This window comes from Carassius carassius, chromosome 33 (genome assembly GCF_963082965.1).
Source record: "Carassius carassius chromosome 33, fCarCar2.1, whole genome shotgun sequence".
Lineage (NCBI taxonomy): Eukaryota > Metazoa > Chordata > Actinopteri > Cypriniformes > Cyprinidae > Carassius > Carassius carassius.
Window position 1 is genome coordinate 13,648,496 of NC_081787.1, and position 13,044 is coordinate 13,661,539.

Consider the following 13,044-nt stretch of genomic DNA (forward strand, 5'->3'; position numbering starts at 1 on the left):
ATAATTCATTACCCTGGCCCTTTTAATACATTAAACATTCAAAATAAAAATAAAATAAAATCAAGGTAGGTGAGAGGAGAGCACTCAGACACTGTCCACTCACACATGCACACACACCCTCTATTTAAATCATATTTGGATATGAACAACACACACACACACACACACACACACACACACGATTTACATTCTTAACTGAAACTTATTTTTCTTCTAGTATTTTTCTTATTTAGTCTAGCAATCTGACATGCATTTTTTCCTGGTGAAACAAGGCACTTAGTGAATACTGCTTTAGGCCAAATCCAACATAATGACAGCACAACTAACATTTTAAGAAAAACATTAGCATAAACTTCCTAACGAATGTAGGCTATATAAAGTGCATACCATGAAAGCTGGTAAGGTAGCTCAATTATGCAAAACAAGGTTAGCCTCAAAACCAGAGAAGAATGGCATGGAAAAAATGCAAGCGAGTCAAAATAATTGCGAATGCTTGAAACGATCCATCACTGGTGGTAGTGCATTCAGTATGGGCAGACTCAGAGCATTGTACAAATACAAGATCTATGACAAAAATAGAACCAAACAGGATAAAGAAACAATGGATCATTTTATAATGGAGCGAATAGGCAATCATATATTGCCCACAAATGTCCCGCTGTTCCATTATCACGCTAAGCACTCATGCTCCATCTAACTAGTAATCTAGTATTTTTTTAATAGCAAATGCAACATTTATGGTTTGTACACAGCAACTGACACAATGCCTTTTATTGATATAGCCTAAATCAAAATAGTAGGCTATGATCACTTTTTTTCACAAATCACAAATTTTTTTCTCTGGCCGATAGACAACAAAGACACAGACAGCCAAGCAGCACTCAAAGTTAAAGTAGCCTAGAGCAGGGGTCACCAAACTGGAGAGTTTATCATGGGTCTCCAACCCTAATTAAACACACCTGAACCAGCTAATCATGGTCTTACTAAGCATACTAGAAACCTCCAGGCAGGTGTGTTGGGGAAAGTTGGAGCTATACTCTGCAGGACACCGGCCCTCCAGGACCGAGTTTGGAGACCCCTAGTTCAAACCCTGATCAAACACACCTGAAGCAGCTAATCAAGCGCTTACTAGATATACTTCAAACTTCCAGACAGGTGTTTTGAGATGCTTGTAGCTAATAGTTAATTTGGATGTGAACAGGAATTTAAACAAACTTTTTTTCTGTTCAGTTGCGCTGCATGTCTGGTGGAAACAACGCATTCTGTGTGAAAAGCAGTTATTATTAAGAACATTTCTTTAGGTGAATACTATTGAGAAAATAAAGCTCAGCACCATGTTGCTGCAGAGTAATGCTGTAAACAAACTATAATGTTATTTTAACTACTCCATGTGCTCTGGGGACTTGCAATTGTTAAATATTATATTAGGAATATTAAATTAAATATATCCTACACATTTGTCTGACAGAGAGATGATATCACCTCTCTCATACAATACAGTAAACATCTTTAATATTTTAGTAGATACACAGACACACACACAGGCTGCAGACGCTCTGCAGGAGATGAAGCTTCACTGACACTTCACGAAAAATAATTCCCTCACAATGTGTTTTGCAGCCGCAGTGCTTACTGGAGAAGAACAAAAGTAAACAGCGTATTTAATTAAAGGATTCATTTATGCACAAAAGAGCTGCCACCTAAAACCACCTTCATGCTGCTCCTCTGAGATGTGAGCAAATTCTAGTGCATTTGAAACTTCATATGTGACTCTACTGAAAGTCCTGATCGCTCCTTCAAGGCTCCGTCACCCCCACATCCTCTCCTCTACCCGAGTTTAAAGCTGACAGGCTTTCAGCTAGTAAATCAGTGAATTGATCTTGAGGGGCAGCAGAGTGTCCTGGGTTCTGCTAAAGATCCATTTTCATTTCACAAGCAGCCCCCCACGCCAGCGTCTCCTCCAGCATCCATAAACATCAGCAACCAACTCCTGCTGACCCCATCCGACGCTTTCAGCACTCTCGCTCGCTCTCATTTACCTGCTCACCCGCTCTCTCGATGTGATGCGGTATCTGTTCTCTCAATGCATGATCAAAATGCAAATAACAATTTTTTTTTTTTAGCAACTTAGTAGCTTGCTGTCTTCATATATACATAGAGGCCCTGGAGCTTGTGGGGGCTGTAATCACACAATCACACTGCATTTTACACTAGAACTATTCTAGAGCATTTCATCTACACTTTTTGCCTTTGGTGTCGTAATGATATTGTATTATATTATAAGTATCGAACACATATAATGCCATTGATACCTTAAGTAAACATATGATTTAACAATAACATTTAAACTAGCCAGGAGCATAAAAAAAAAAACCATACTGTTTTTTTTCCTACTAAAAAATAAACTAAATGTGGGTTAATAAACTAAAAATATGGTCTGAATGTAGCTTGAGTTGAGAATGAGGAATGAGTTTCCTGATAACCAAGTTCACTCTCTTAAAAATGCTCTTTATTAATTTTTATTTTGATGGAGCTCGTCCCAAAACAGTATGTGCATTTGTGGTAGAGTTTCAGTTTGTAGTGTTAAATACTGAAAGAAATTCAACCTTTATGAGTCACTTTCTGATCCTTATCTAGCAGCTTACAGAGTTATGTGACTGTGTATAATTTATAGAACAAAATGTAAAAATCTCTTCAAGTAATGCTACCCACAGACCTTACTGCACTCATAAATCAAAAACAGGGATTCTTAAAAACCCTTAAGAAGTTCCAAAGGGATCTCATGGTGAACTAGCCTTCCAGTTTGATCTATAAATTGTCATCACTCATTTACAACTTTGTTACTTGACTAAGCAGGGAACGGTCAAGACCAAAGGTGCTGAACTAAGTATAAAACTTTTGCAATATCTCAAAGACCAAAATAGCAGCCAAACAAGTATATTGAATTTTAAGAATGTTTTAAAAAAAAGTAAATGTTAATGATGAACTACACAGCCAGCTCAGGCCAGAGGGGCGAGAACAGAGCATGCTGCTTGTACACACACACACACACACATTTATGCAGGATTATATTAAATAAACTGAACAAAAATGCAACTTCTCATTGTCTGGAATGCATTAGCGTTGACATTTTAATGAACTTTTGAGTTCAATGAGGAAAGAAAAAAAATCCTGTGCTTTTGGATCAACATGAGGGTGGATAAAAAAAAAAAGCTAAGCAACTACAACTTGGTTAGACCAAAATGTAGAGACATAGGCCCAGGTTTTTTTTTTCTTTTTTTTAACCTGGTAACTTAATAATAAAAATAAATAAATAAACTATTTGGGAAGTCACATTCAAATCCACTTGGCTCAAAAAGCCATGGCTGCACCTACAAGATTAAACCAGACTGAAGTGGCTATAAACTGCGGCAGAGCACCAGGATGAAATGGCAGGGCTGCGAGTGATAGCGAGCTCCGTTTAACTGGCAGAATCTGGGGTTATGAGTCTGGCGATACACAGCTGGAGGGAACCAGAGAGAGAGACATGATAGGATCATCGAAAACCAGTGCACGAGGGCATGGGAAAGAGAGATAAGGCGAGAGAGTAGCAAAAAAGAGAAGAGGAGCTCTCATCTCGGCGTGTTTCTGCTGCTGGCGTATACGACGCACTCCAGTGTAATCATCACTGAAGGGTTACTATTTCAGTAGCAGCCCCACACTGGTGCTTTCACTGTGCCAATCCAGCAAATTAAATAGCCACCACTTTACAAAGATCTAGAGAGGGACACAGAGCTGGATTGCAAGAGGGAGAAAAGGAAGAGAGAAGTGCTGATGGGACGGTGATGAAGTCTGGATTTAAGATAATTACTCTGCTGAGCTCTTCCTCTCTCTCTCTTTACTCCTCCGCTCTCTATTTGGAGAAGCTCGCCTGATGACAGTATCTGAGCTGAATGTCGCTTATTAAAAAATGAAAATTGCTTCAGATGAATTTATTAAACTCATTTTTCCCTCTCTCTCTTTTTCATCTGCCTCCCTCACACTCTCCTTTCTTTCACAGATATAGCAGCATGTTGAGATGAAAGAAGACTCATCTTTTTTTGGAAAGTGCTATGAAAGATGCTTGAAACGTATCGTACGAAACGAGTGGGAGAAAAATGTCACAAAACAATTAAGAGTTCTTCTCGGGGAATTTGACAATCAATTTGCATCAATACTTTAAAAGATTTCATCTATTCTAAATCAAATTGCTGACATAATACAATAAACTTGAAGGCTTACGGTGTAATTAATGAAAGCTGCATTAAGAGCAGCCCCAGCCATTAGTTCAGAGAGAGGAGTTGACTTTAATGAGGGTCTTTTATCATACTGGAAGACAGAAAGTACACTGAAGAAGTACAAATAGTGCACTTTCATTAAAGGTTGTGTTACAACCATTGACATGCTCCTTTTCTTCCTTTGCCTTCATTCAATTTTTATTCTATAACTCTATAAACAATATTCACATATGATACATTTTATAATTTCAAAGCTAATTTAGTGCAAATCATACAACTGTGGAAAATTGTTCCAGGAAGGAGTAATAATAAGAGTAAGTCATAAATAGATTTGAAAGAAACAGAATTTGAGACATAAATGGTCATGCCCCACTCACTTGGACCCCACTCACTTCCACAGTACAGACAAAAAAAATGTAAAATAAGAAAAACGGGAGAAAGAAATGCTATCCATGTGTAATTTTTGGGGTGAACTACCACTTGTAATCCCACATTGTTATTAATATTAACACAAATACAATAGCAATATGACTCCCCACAGGAAGCTAATAGCAATCACTGAATTCCGTGGAGCACTGGTTTGGTGAGATGAATAAATCAGGTGTCAGGCAGCTGTTGTTGTTGTTGTTGTTTGTAGGGGCTGCATCAGGTAAAAGCGAGACAGTGATGTGACGGAAAAGCAGATTGTGTGGCGTTTCCACAGCAACTATGCCATCCTCTCATAATTTGCTCTTTGGCGGTAACCCTGGAGGTGAAAAAACAGGTCTAACAGAGCACAGCACACACACATACAGTACCAGACATTTGCATGAACACTACTGTTAGGAGTTTGGCTACTGTTTGAGATCTCAATAATATCAAAACTGTGATTATTAGAGCAAGGATCGCTCATGCAACATTCATGCAGCAATTCATGCTACATTTTAAAAAAGGTGCAAATAATAGTACCAGTCAATATGGCTGAGGGTGTTTAATATTTAGTGATATGAAAAACCAAATTAGTCAGTCTGCTGGTTTTTAATTTATTTATTTTAACAAGGTATACACTTCTTCTATTAAAAATACTAATGTAGTCAGTGTTGGTCTGTTATCAGCGCAAGCTACACACGTACAGCTATCACATAAGAACAACTTTAAATTGCACTAGTTGCACCCTGTGTCCCAGAACACAGAAAAAACAAACACTAATACATCGACGTCACAGTCAGCATCACCAATGACTTGTCTGCTCACTGCGGGAGGGATAGATGAAAGACTTTGAGGTGAAAAATACTCAAATTATTAAGATTTGTGAAATGTACATATTGATAAAGTGCACAACCACTGAGTACGGTTTGCTTAGAAAGCATAAATGATCAAGGGTGGTTATGAATTTTAAACAGTTATAAATGTCTGCTATTTCGTAAAGAAATCAAATCAATGTTAAAATGCAAAAGTTAATGAATAATGTTTGGAAGACTTCATTAAAAGTATAAGGGTGAGAGAGAGAGAGAGAGAGAGAGAGAGAGATCTGTGGTCTAGGTAAACCTTACATTGGATAGTAAAAGGATAGTAAAATATAACTTTTTTGACCTTGTGGAGACAATTTTTGGTTCTGGAAAACAGATTTTAAATCATACTAAATGATGTGCTTTTTGTTTTTATGTTTGAAATGTAAAAATGCTGGAAGTTTTCTGTCAGGGTTAGTTTTAGGGGATGGAGTATACAGTCTGTACAGTATAAAAGTCACATCTATGGAAAGTCCCAATAAAACATGAAAACCCAACAAGCATGTGTATCTGTTAGTGTGCATGTGTGTGATGAAAGACCTTGTGGGAAGCATGCAGGCAACACTGTTTCATAGAGCTCTTTGTCAGACTTCAGAAACACACAGAAGATCACCCAGTCCAGCTGACAGCAGATTAAAACAGAAAAAGAGACAGGAAATAAAAAATAAATGACCACAGAGAATCTCACATTCAAGCTCTGATTCTGCTACTGCAGAAACCGACAATACTTGAGAAGAATGTACCTGTGATAATATATCAAAAACTTAATCCTAATAATACAAATGTGAATATAGGAAAATGAAATAAAAGTGATTATGAAACTAAATAACAAAAAACAACAACAACTGCACATCTTCTAGAACTCCATTACAAGTGAATTTCTGTTAAAGTGTTTGTTTTTTAAACTGAGATTATTTTCTGTGGCGTGAATTGCACTTTTATTCCATATAACTGAAGAAAAATGTTCATTTATCCAATTCACATTTCATTTTTCACCTGTAACCTTCTCAGTCTTCTGAAAAAGACCACTTGGGTGCAATCACTTAGCATATTCTACTATCTGAGTCTTTCTAGCCGGAGAGGCACAGTGCCAGTGACCTAACTGTCCTTGACAGAACCCCAGCTCCAGTCCCAAATGCTTCATGGCAAGCAACAACATAAAAAGAATACATCGAGATCCGTGCCAGCATCCTAGAACCTCCATCTCCATGACAACAGTGGTGAGGGCAGGTGGGCTGTTCCTGCTTCTAATCATGTTCCTGTAACACATCATTGCATCCAGCTAGCACTCCTACTCTGCCACTGAAATCTCTCTCACTCTCATTTTTCTCTCTTTAGTCTCGAAGCATTGTCTTTTTTCATTCCCTTTTCTGGCTCACTCATCCTGTGTCGCTTCGTCTGTCTGATTATGATTCAAAATGAAGCTTTACACTGCCAAAGCAATTGTAACATTATAAACATGCACATATGTAAATGCACTACAGAAATGACGAGGTTAAATCTTTGGTTTGGTTTCTGGGCTAAAAGCATATGGCAAACTATTTACCATACACTATCAATGAGAAAATAATACTATAATATTTTGTTTGTTTATATTTGCATACTATATTAACAATAACACAGAATGTAACACTAAATTATATCAAAGTCAAGTTTTTGTTTTAAAAAAGTGCATATTTTGTGCTGTTTGTTATTATTACTAGTTGCCTTCTTTCCAAAACAAAAGAACAAATCCTCAGTAAACACCGCAGGTGAAATAAAGGTTAAATGGATGTGCAAATTTAATTTTACTAAGCTAAGTGTTCACTAAAAAATGGCTCACTCACATGTCTTCATCATCATTTCAAGTTGATTTTGATCCAGACATGAGTGGTTTTGTCCAAGTGGGTGAGTTGTTCACTCTGTAATTAATTAGTCAGTCCATACTAGCCTGACGCATTCAGGTCTATTCACAGACTGGCTGCGATCATGATAGGTGGGCGTTATCAAATTGACAGGGTAATCAGCCAATCACATCGACGTGAAGGCACCGCCTTCTTTTATGTGACCTTTTGCCGTTATTTTTTCATTACCCCTCACAAAAATATATGCAAACTGTAATGAAGAGCAACTAAGCACGCAGCGCAGAGTGGGATGAAAGCTCAGGACAGGAAAGACAGATCAGTGAGAGATGACAGAGGGGGAAAAAGACCCAGATGTGACCAGGGAAGCAAGAGAGAGAGAGAGAGACTGCAGTATGAGATGTGCAAAAGTTTTGTCAAAGACACCCTGATGGCTCATTTCCTGTTAAATTTACTCTGGACTCACACTGAGTCACAGGGGCCAGAGATTGTGTCAATATGTTTGTTGATTTGTTGTATTTGTGCTGTTATGTGAAGCCTACACAAGATCCGTTAGGAACCAATTAAAACTGCAAGGTTATATTTGTGTGCGTGTGCATGCTGACTCAGAAAAGTAACTCCCTACGCAGCCACCATCTGTTTGCTACGGTGTGTTCCTCTTTGAACAGTTACAACAATGGCAAGAAAAGAACACCAACAGGGAAAGGACACACACACACACACCTTCTCGTGGTTTTTGCTCCAGGTATTCTCTCACTGTTCTCAGAGCAACTTCGACTGCTTGATCGGGGGATATCCTGCAGCACACACATCATCCAACCCATGAACACAATGCACATCATTTATACTAGGACTTTCAATCGATTAACGTTTAAATTATGATGATTAAAAAGGGCTTAAATAAAATACGCTGATTGACAAACTAAAATAATCACAATTAATGGCACCCAAATAGATATTTCAAAGACATTATTGTGGCAGATGAAAGCACTGAATAAACATTTACAAAAGGTGAAAATATTATCTTATTAATAAATATTTGAAATGTTCTTTAAATCTATGCATGTGCAGACAGATTTTGGCCATCACATTTCTGTTTTTCAGGCATTGGTGAATTAAACTGACAGCCCCAGCACAAAGTAAATTTAAAAAACCTTGATATTATTATACATATACACATTACTTGGATTGCAATGGTGTAATTTTTATAATTAACCAAGAGGCATCAGACATCACCATATTCACACCTTGTGAGAACTCACAATTCTGCCGATGCATGACACCATATTTTCTGCTTAAAGACTTGAAAATGTATTACTGATGGTGGCTGTTTTCGAACTGAAGCTGTTTGCCGGTTCATTTCTGAGTTTAATCTTGACACGTATAGCTAAGAAGGGGGATTATAATCACAGTGACATGCTCTCGCACCTGATCTCTCCTAATCTGACCGTCTAAATCCACCCTTAATCTGAAAATCCCTCATACTACTGCAAGTGATATCCACTCCCAGAATTCCTCAAATGAGGTTCCTACTACAAAAACCACAAGTAAGAACACATGCATGAGCACGTAGGTCACGGCATAGCTGAGGTTCATAAACGTACCATTGATTAGGTTTGATAGAGCATCATAAACACAGGGAATGAAGTACGCTCATAAATGCGGTTAATGAATGATCCAGTTTTAATAATAAATGAGCCCATTGAAAACTCTAAATCAACCAACCTGTTTTCAATTACATACAGTCAGTTATAGACTATGAATACAAAGGGCATATAAATATAAATAATTGATGTAAGACAAAGCAATTAAAGATGAAACATAAACATCGAATGAGAAAAAAACAAAAAACGCTGTGATTGCCCTACTGTACACTCCAGTAGAGATGAAGGGAAAAGCCTAGACATCACCATAAAAGACATAAAAAGAAATAAAGACTTCAGTGTTATGTAATTAAAAGAGTGAAGAATAGTTTTATTGTCCATGTATGAACCAGTCAATGCTTCTTTAAATAAATGTGTTGTATTATTATAAAATAAATTAAGGTTTACAAAGCGCTTATTGTTGCACCTATTAGTACAAAACCACAACAAAACAACAGCTTTTACAAGGGAAGGTGATTGAAAATTGATTAATTACAACCCATTAAAGATACAATCCATTACTAATGACAACGAGTCAGTTGTGTCCCAGAATTAAGGGCCTTAAAAACAAAAGCTTTACTTTAAAACAAATGGATCGAGTCACAGACGATTGTTAGTGTTTTTAAAAGCATTTGCTGCAAAGGAACCACTTTGTGTCTTGCAAACCCCAGCTCATATGGATAGCACTTTGAAATCAAATAAGGGAATGCATTTTCTGTCATTTACTCTCCTCCATGTTCTCCCAAACCTTGAATGACTTACTTTCTTCTGTGGAACATAAAATGATCTAAATTGCTGAGTCCTGGCTGACACTTTTCTATACAATGAAAGTTAGTGGGGATTGGGGGGATATTGAGCATTAAAATAACAAAATAAGACTGTTGCATTTGCTGCATTCTGTTCAAAAGCTATCAAAGTATTTGTAACGATACTTTTAAGTTCACATTTGAGCTCAATTATCACCTGTCTCCATGCCCTTACAACACACGGAAGAGCAGCCAGAACATTTACCACAACAACAACTTTTGTGTTCCATGGAAAAATGATACAGGGCTAAAATGACCAGTTTGAAATAAAATACAAGTATTAGAAAAATTAAACGAAAATCGGAAATGTTGGCTTGGCAAACCAACCTGAAATAAGGTGAAGTACTAAAATTACTAAAACTATAACTGGAATAAAATGGTATTACGTATACATAGCAATACAAAGATGAATAAAAATGACAAAAGCACATAACAAAATTCTTAAATCTTAAAATACTGATAAACACAATAAAAGTATATACAGTAAAAAATACAACAAAAATATCACAGGAAATGACATGAGGGTATAAATTATGAGCTATCTGTTTGTTTTGTCTATTCTTAAGAACACAACACTTGGTTAAAGTTCTTTTTTTACAGTGAACACCAGTTCAATAAAGATAAACAGGAAGTCCCCATGATATGTTATGATGCACTCACTCACTCCTTCCTAAGAACCTGAACAGTAGATATAAGCTGTGCCTGTGTGTATTTTTATCTTTGCTGGTGCATTGTTAAAATATTTTATACATGCAATAACCTGTCTTCAATAAATCAATCTCTGAAAGAAATAAAGCTGAAACGACTCTCAACTGTTTTAGTAGATTCTTATAAAATTGTTAGCACTAGTGGAGTGCGAGTTATGCGCTATGTTATGACTGGATTCTCATACCATGACGCAGCTGTGAGATATGAGTGATAAGGTGAGAGTTTATCATTGCGGTGGGCCGTTAAAATTGCATACAAGTAGCTATGCATCATATTCAAGTAGCCGAGACATCACGTCTGAATCTATTATGAGTGTGTGTGTTGAGACCCTCACCACAGTCTGCAGGTGGTTCTTAGTTGCTGTTTGCAGACAGTTATAATAACAGTTTCTCATCTCTCTCTCATGGACTATTGGCCCCACGTTGTGAATAATATCTGTAAAGCCAAAAACAGACAGAAGTCATACAAAAATATCAAAAAAATATTTGAATGTGTTTCATAACTATAACTTCTTGTTTTTACACCTCCCTTTTATCTATCTGTTTTTGTTTCTAAAACACAAATTTGTTCATGATACTGTTCAAAGATTTTTTCCATTAAGCAAGTATTCATTACATTTATCAAAAGTGACAATAATTACATTTACAATACCATCACAGGAAAAAAAATCTATAAAAAAAATCTATTTATATTAGAATGGGAAAAAGTTATTTTAAATTGTAATAATATTTCAAATGTTTTATTGTATTTTTGATCAAATATAGCCCTGGGGCATAAGAGACTTCTTCTTCTTCATTTTTTTTAAATCCAATCTTTCTTTGAAATATATTTTTAAAATGCAAATACTTCCTTTCTGTAACTTAAATGGACAAGAGAAAATTCACTTTGTTTAGTGTGCACATCTGTGCAGTTAGATTGTTATATTGAGACAACTGATTCATCTAAATATATGGTCAGATTTCCATCTTTTAATTTAAATCATTAGTTTAAAAAGGTCAAAACCCTGAATTTATAGTATTAATAATTCTGAAATTATAGTAAACGAAAATGTATAATTTGGAATTTAGGTCTACTAAATGCAAAAATATATATTTTTTGAACCTGTCAAAGCACTATAAATTACCCAGTTTACCCTCAAAAGCAAAAAAAGTTACATTTCATAGTTGTGTTAGTATTGATATTTCATATCAATTTTAGAGATATTGGTTTTAACAGAACTTGGCCTTTGTATTTCAGTGTGATCTACTCACAGAAAGAAAGAAAAAAAAACAGATTGCTCTTGGGAGGGTCTTTTGGCTTGTTTCTTCTCACAACATAAAGATATCTCTTCACAGTAACTGCTGTACTGATGAGGGTGATGTGCATTGAGAGGGTTTAATATCTTACCATGGTAACCACAGTTTCTGGCACTATACCATAGTGACTGCAATTATTAAAAATAAATATAAGAGTTCATATGGAATCAGCTTCAAACTGTGTAAATGATTACACAATCTTTTTACTGGCATGTTACCACTGTTTACTGATACTAATAAATGTTGGCAGATGCTATGGTTTCCATGGTATACGTTAATATCAGGAAACAGCTCAAAGCATCAAATTTATCGATTTTATGCATTCCAAAGTAGATTTTTTTTTACTTTTAAATCTAAAATGTAAGTGTTTAAATGAAATGCAGTTTTCTAAGTCTGTATAACTAGATGTGTCAATTAAATATGTCTAGACTGCAATTGTTTTACACCTAAATGCTACCAAATTAAAATAATAATAATAACAGTATTTGCTTTAGTAATGCCTTTATAGGAGAAAGCTGAAGAACCCCTCATGTGTCACAAACTCGTTTATTCATTATGTCTAGATTTCGATTAGCTCTCCTCTTCACTTGCACAAACTGCACTTTCTTTTTGTTGGTCCCATCTCTGCCATCTGTCTATTTCTCAATTACTAAAGCCCCACTTGTCTCGACCCTGCACCCTCTCATCTCAATTTCCTGTTTCCTCGTCCCATTGACACTCAGCTCAACCTTAGACATCATGTCCATTTCCCTTGTCCTCCTTTTCTGTCTAAAACATTCATCCATCTGTCCTCTCAATGTCTCGTGTCCTCGTGTGTCACATCTGTGGCATGTCCTCACTCTCTCCCCTTTGCCCCGCTTGTCCTTTGGACGTCCAGCAGCTCACCATCAGTTACACTCCCACTCCTCTTTCGCTCATCTATCCACCCCCCACATCCCTCCACGACACCTCTCTGCGCTGCGTGCTGTCCGGCTGCGTTTATTTACCGCTGCACTCCGCAGTGTTTACAGCATCGATCCACCTCTGTTTGTTTAGTCCAGCAGCACCATCATACATCAAGCTGGGCAGAGACATAACTCACACTGAAACACATCCTGACTTGCTGACACTCGCGTATGAAGTGCAATAGGAAACAATGGATAGGAAAGGAAAAAAAACGACAGAGAACATTGGGCATATGTTTGACTGGAAGTACAGTATCAAAAAGTGTTGTCATGTTTGTGGCAG

The 13,044-nt window shown here is 36.7% G+C and overlaps 1 protein-coding gene across 1 annotated transcript in view; it reads right to left on the reverse strand.

Annotated features, from left to right (window-relative positions):
* Positions 1–3,398: 3,398 nt before the first annotated feature.
* Positions 3,399–13,044, reverse strand: part of LOC132114130 (ADP-ribose glycohydrolase MACROD1-like) — a 57,523-nt gene continuing 47,877 nt past the window's right edge. Inside the window, exons 5-9 of the mRNA XM_059522257.1 lie at positions 10,857–10,957; positions 9,218–9,264; positions 8,087–8,162; positions 6,065–6,146; positions 3,399–3,502 (exon numbers count right to left, since the gene is read on the reverse strand). Of these exons, the coding sequence (XP_059378240.1) occupies positions 3,399–3,502; positions 6,065–6,146; positions 8,087–8,162; positions 9,218–9,264; positions 10,857–10,957 (410 nt within the window). The remainder of the gene's footprint in view (positions 3,503–6,064; positions 6,147–8,086; positions 8,163–9,217; positions 9,265–10,856; positions 10,958–13,044) is intronic.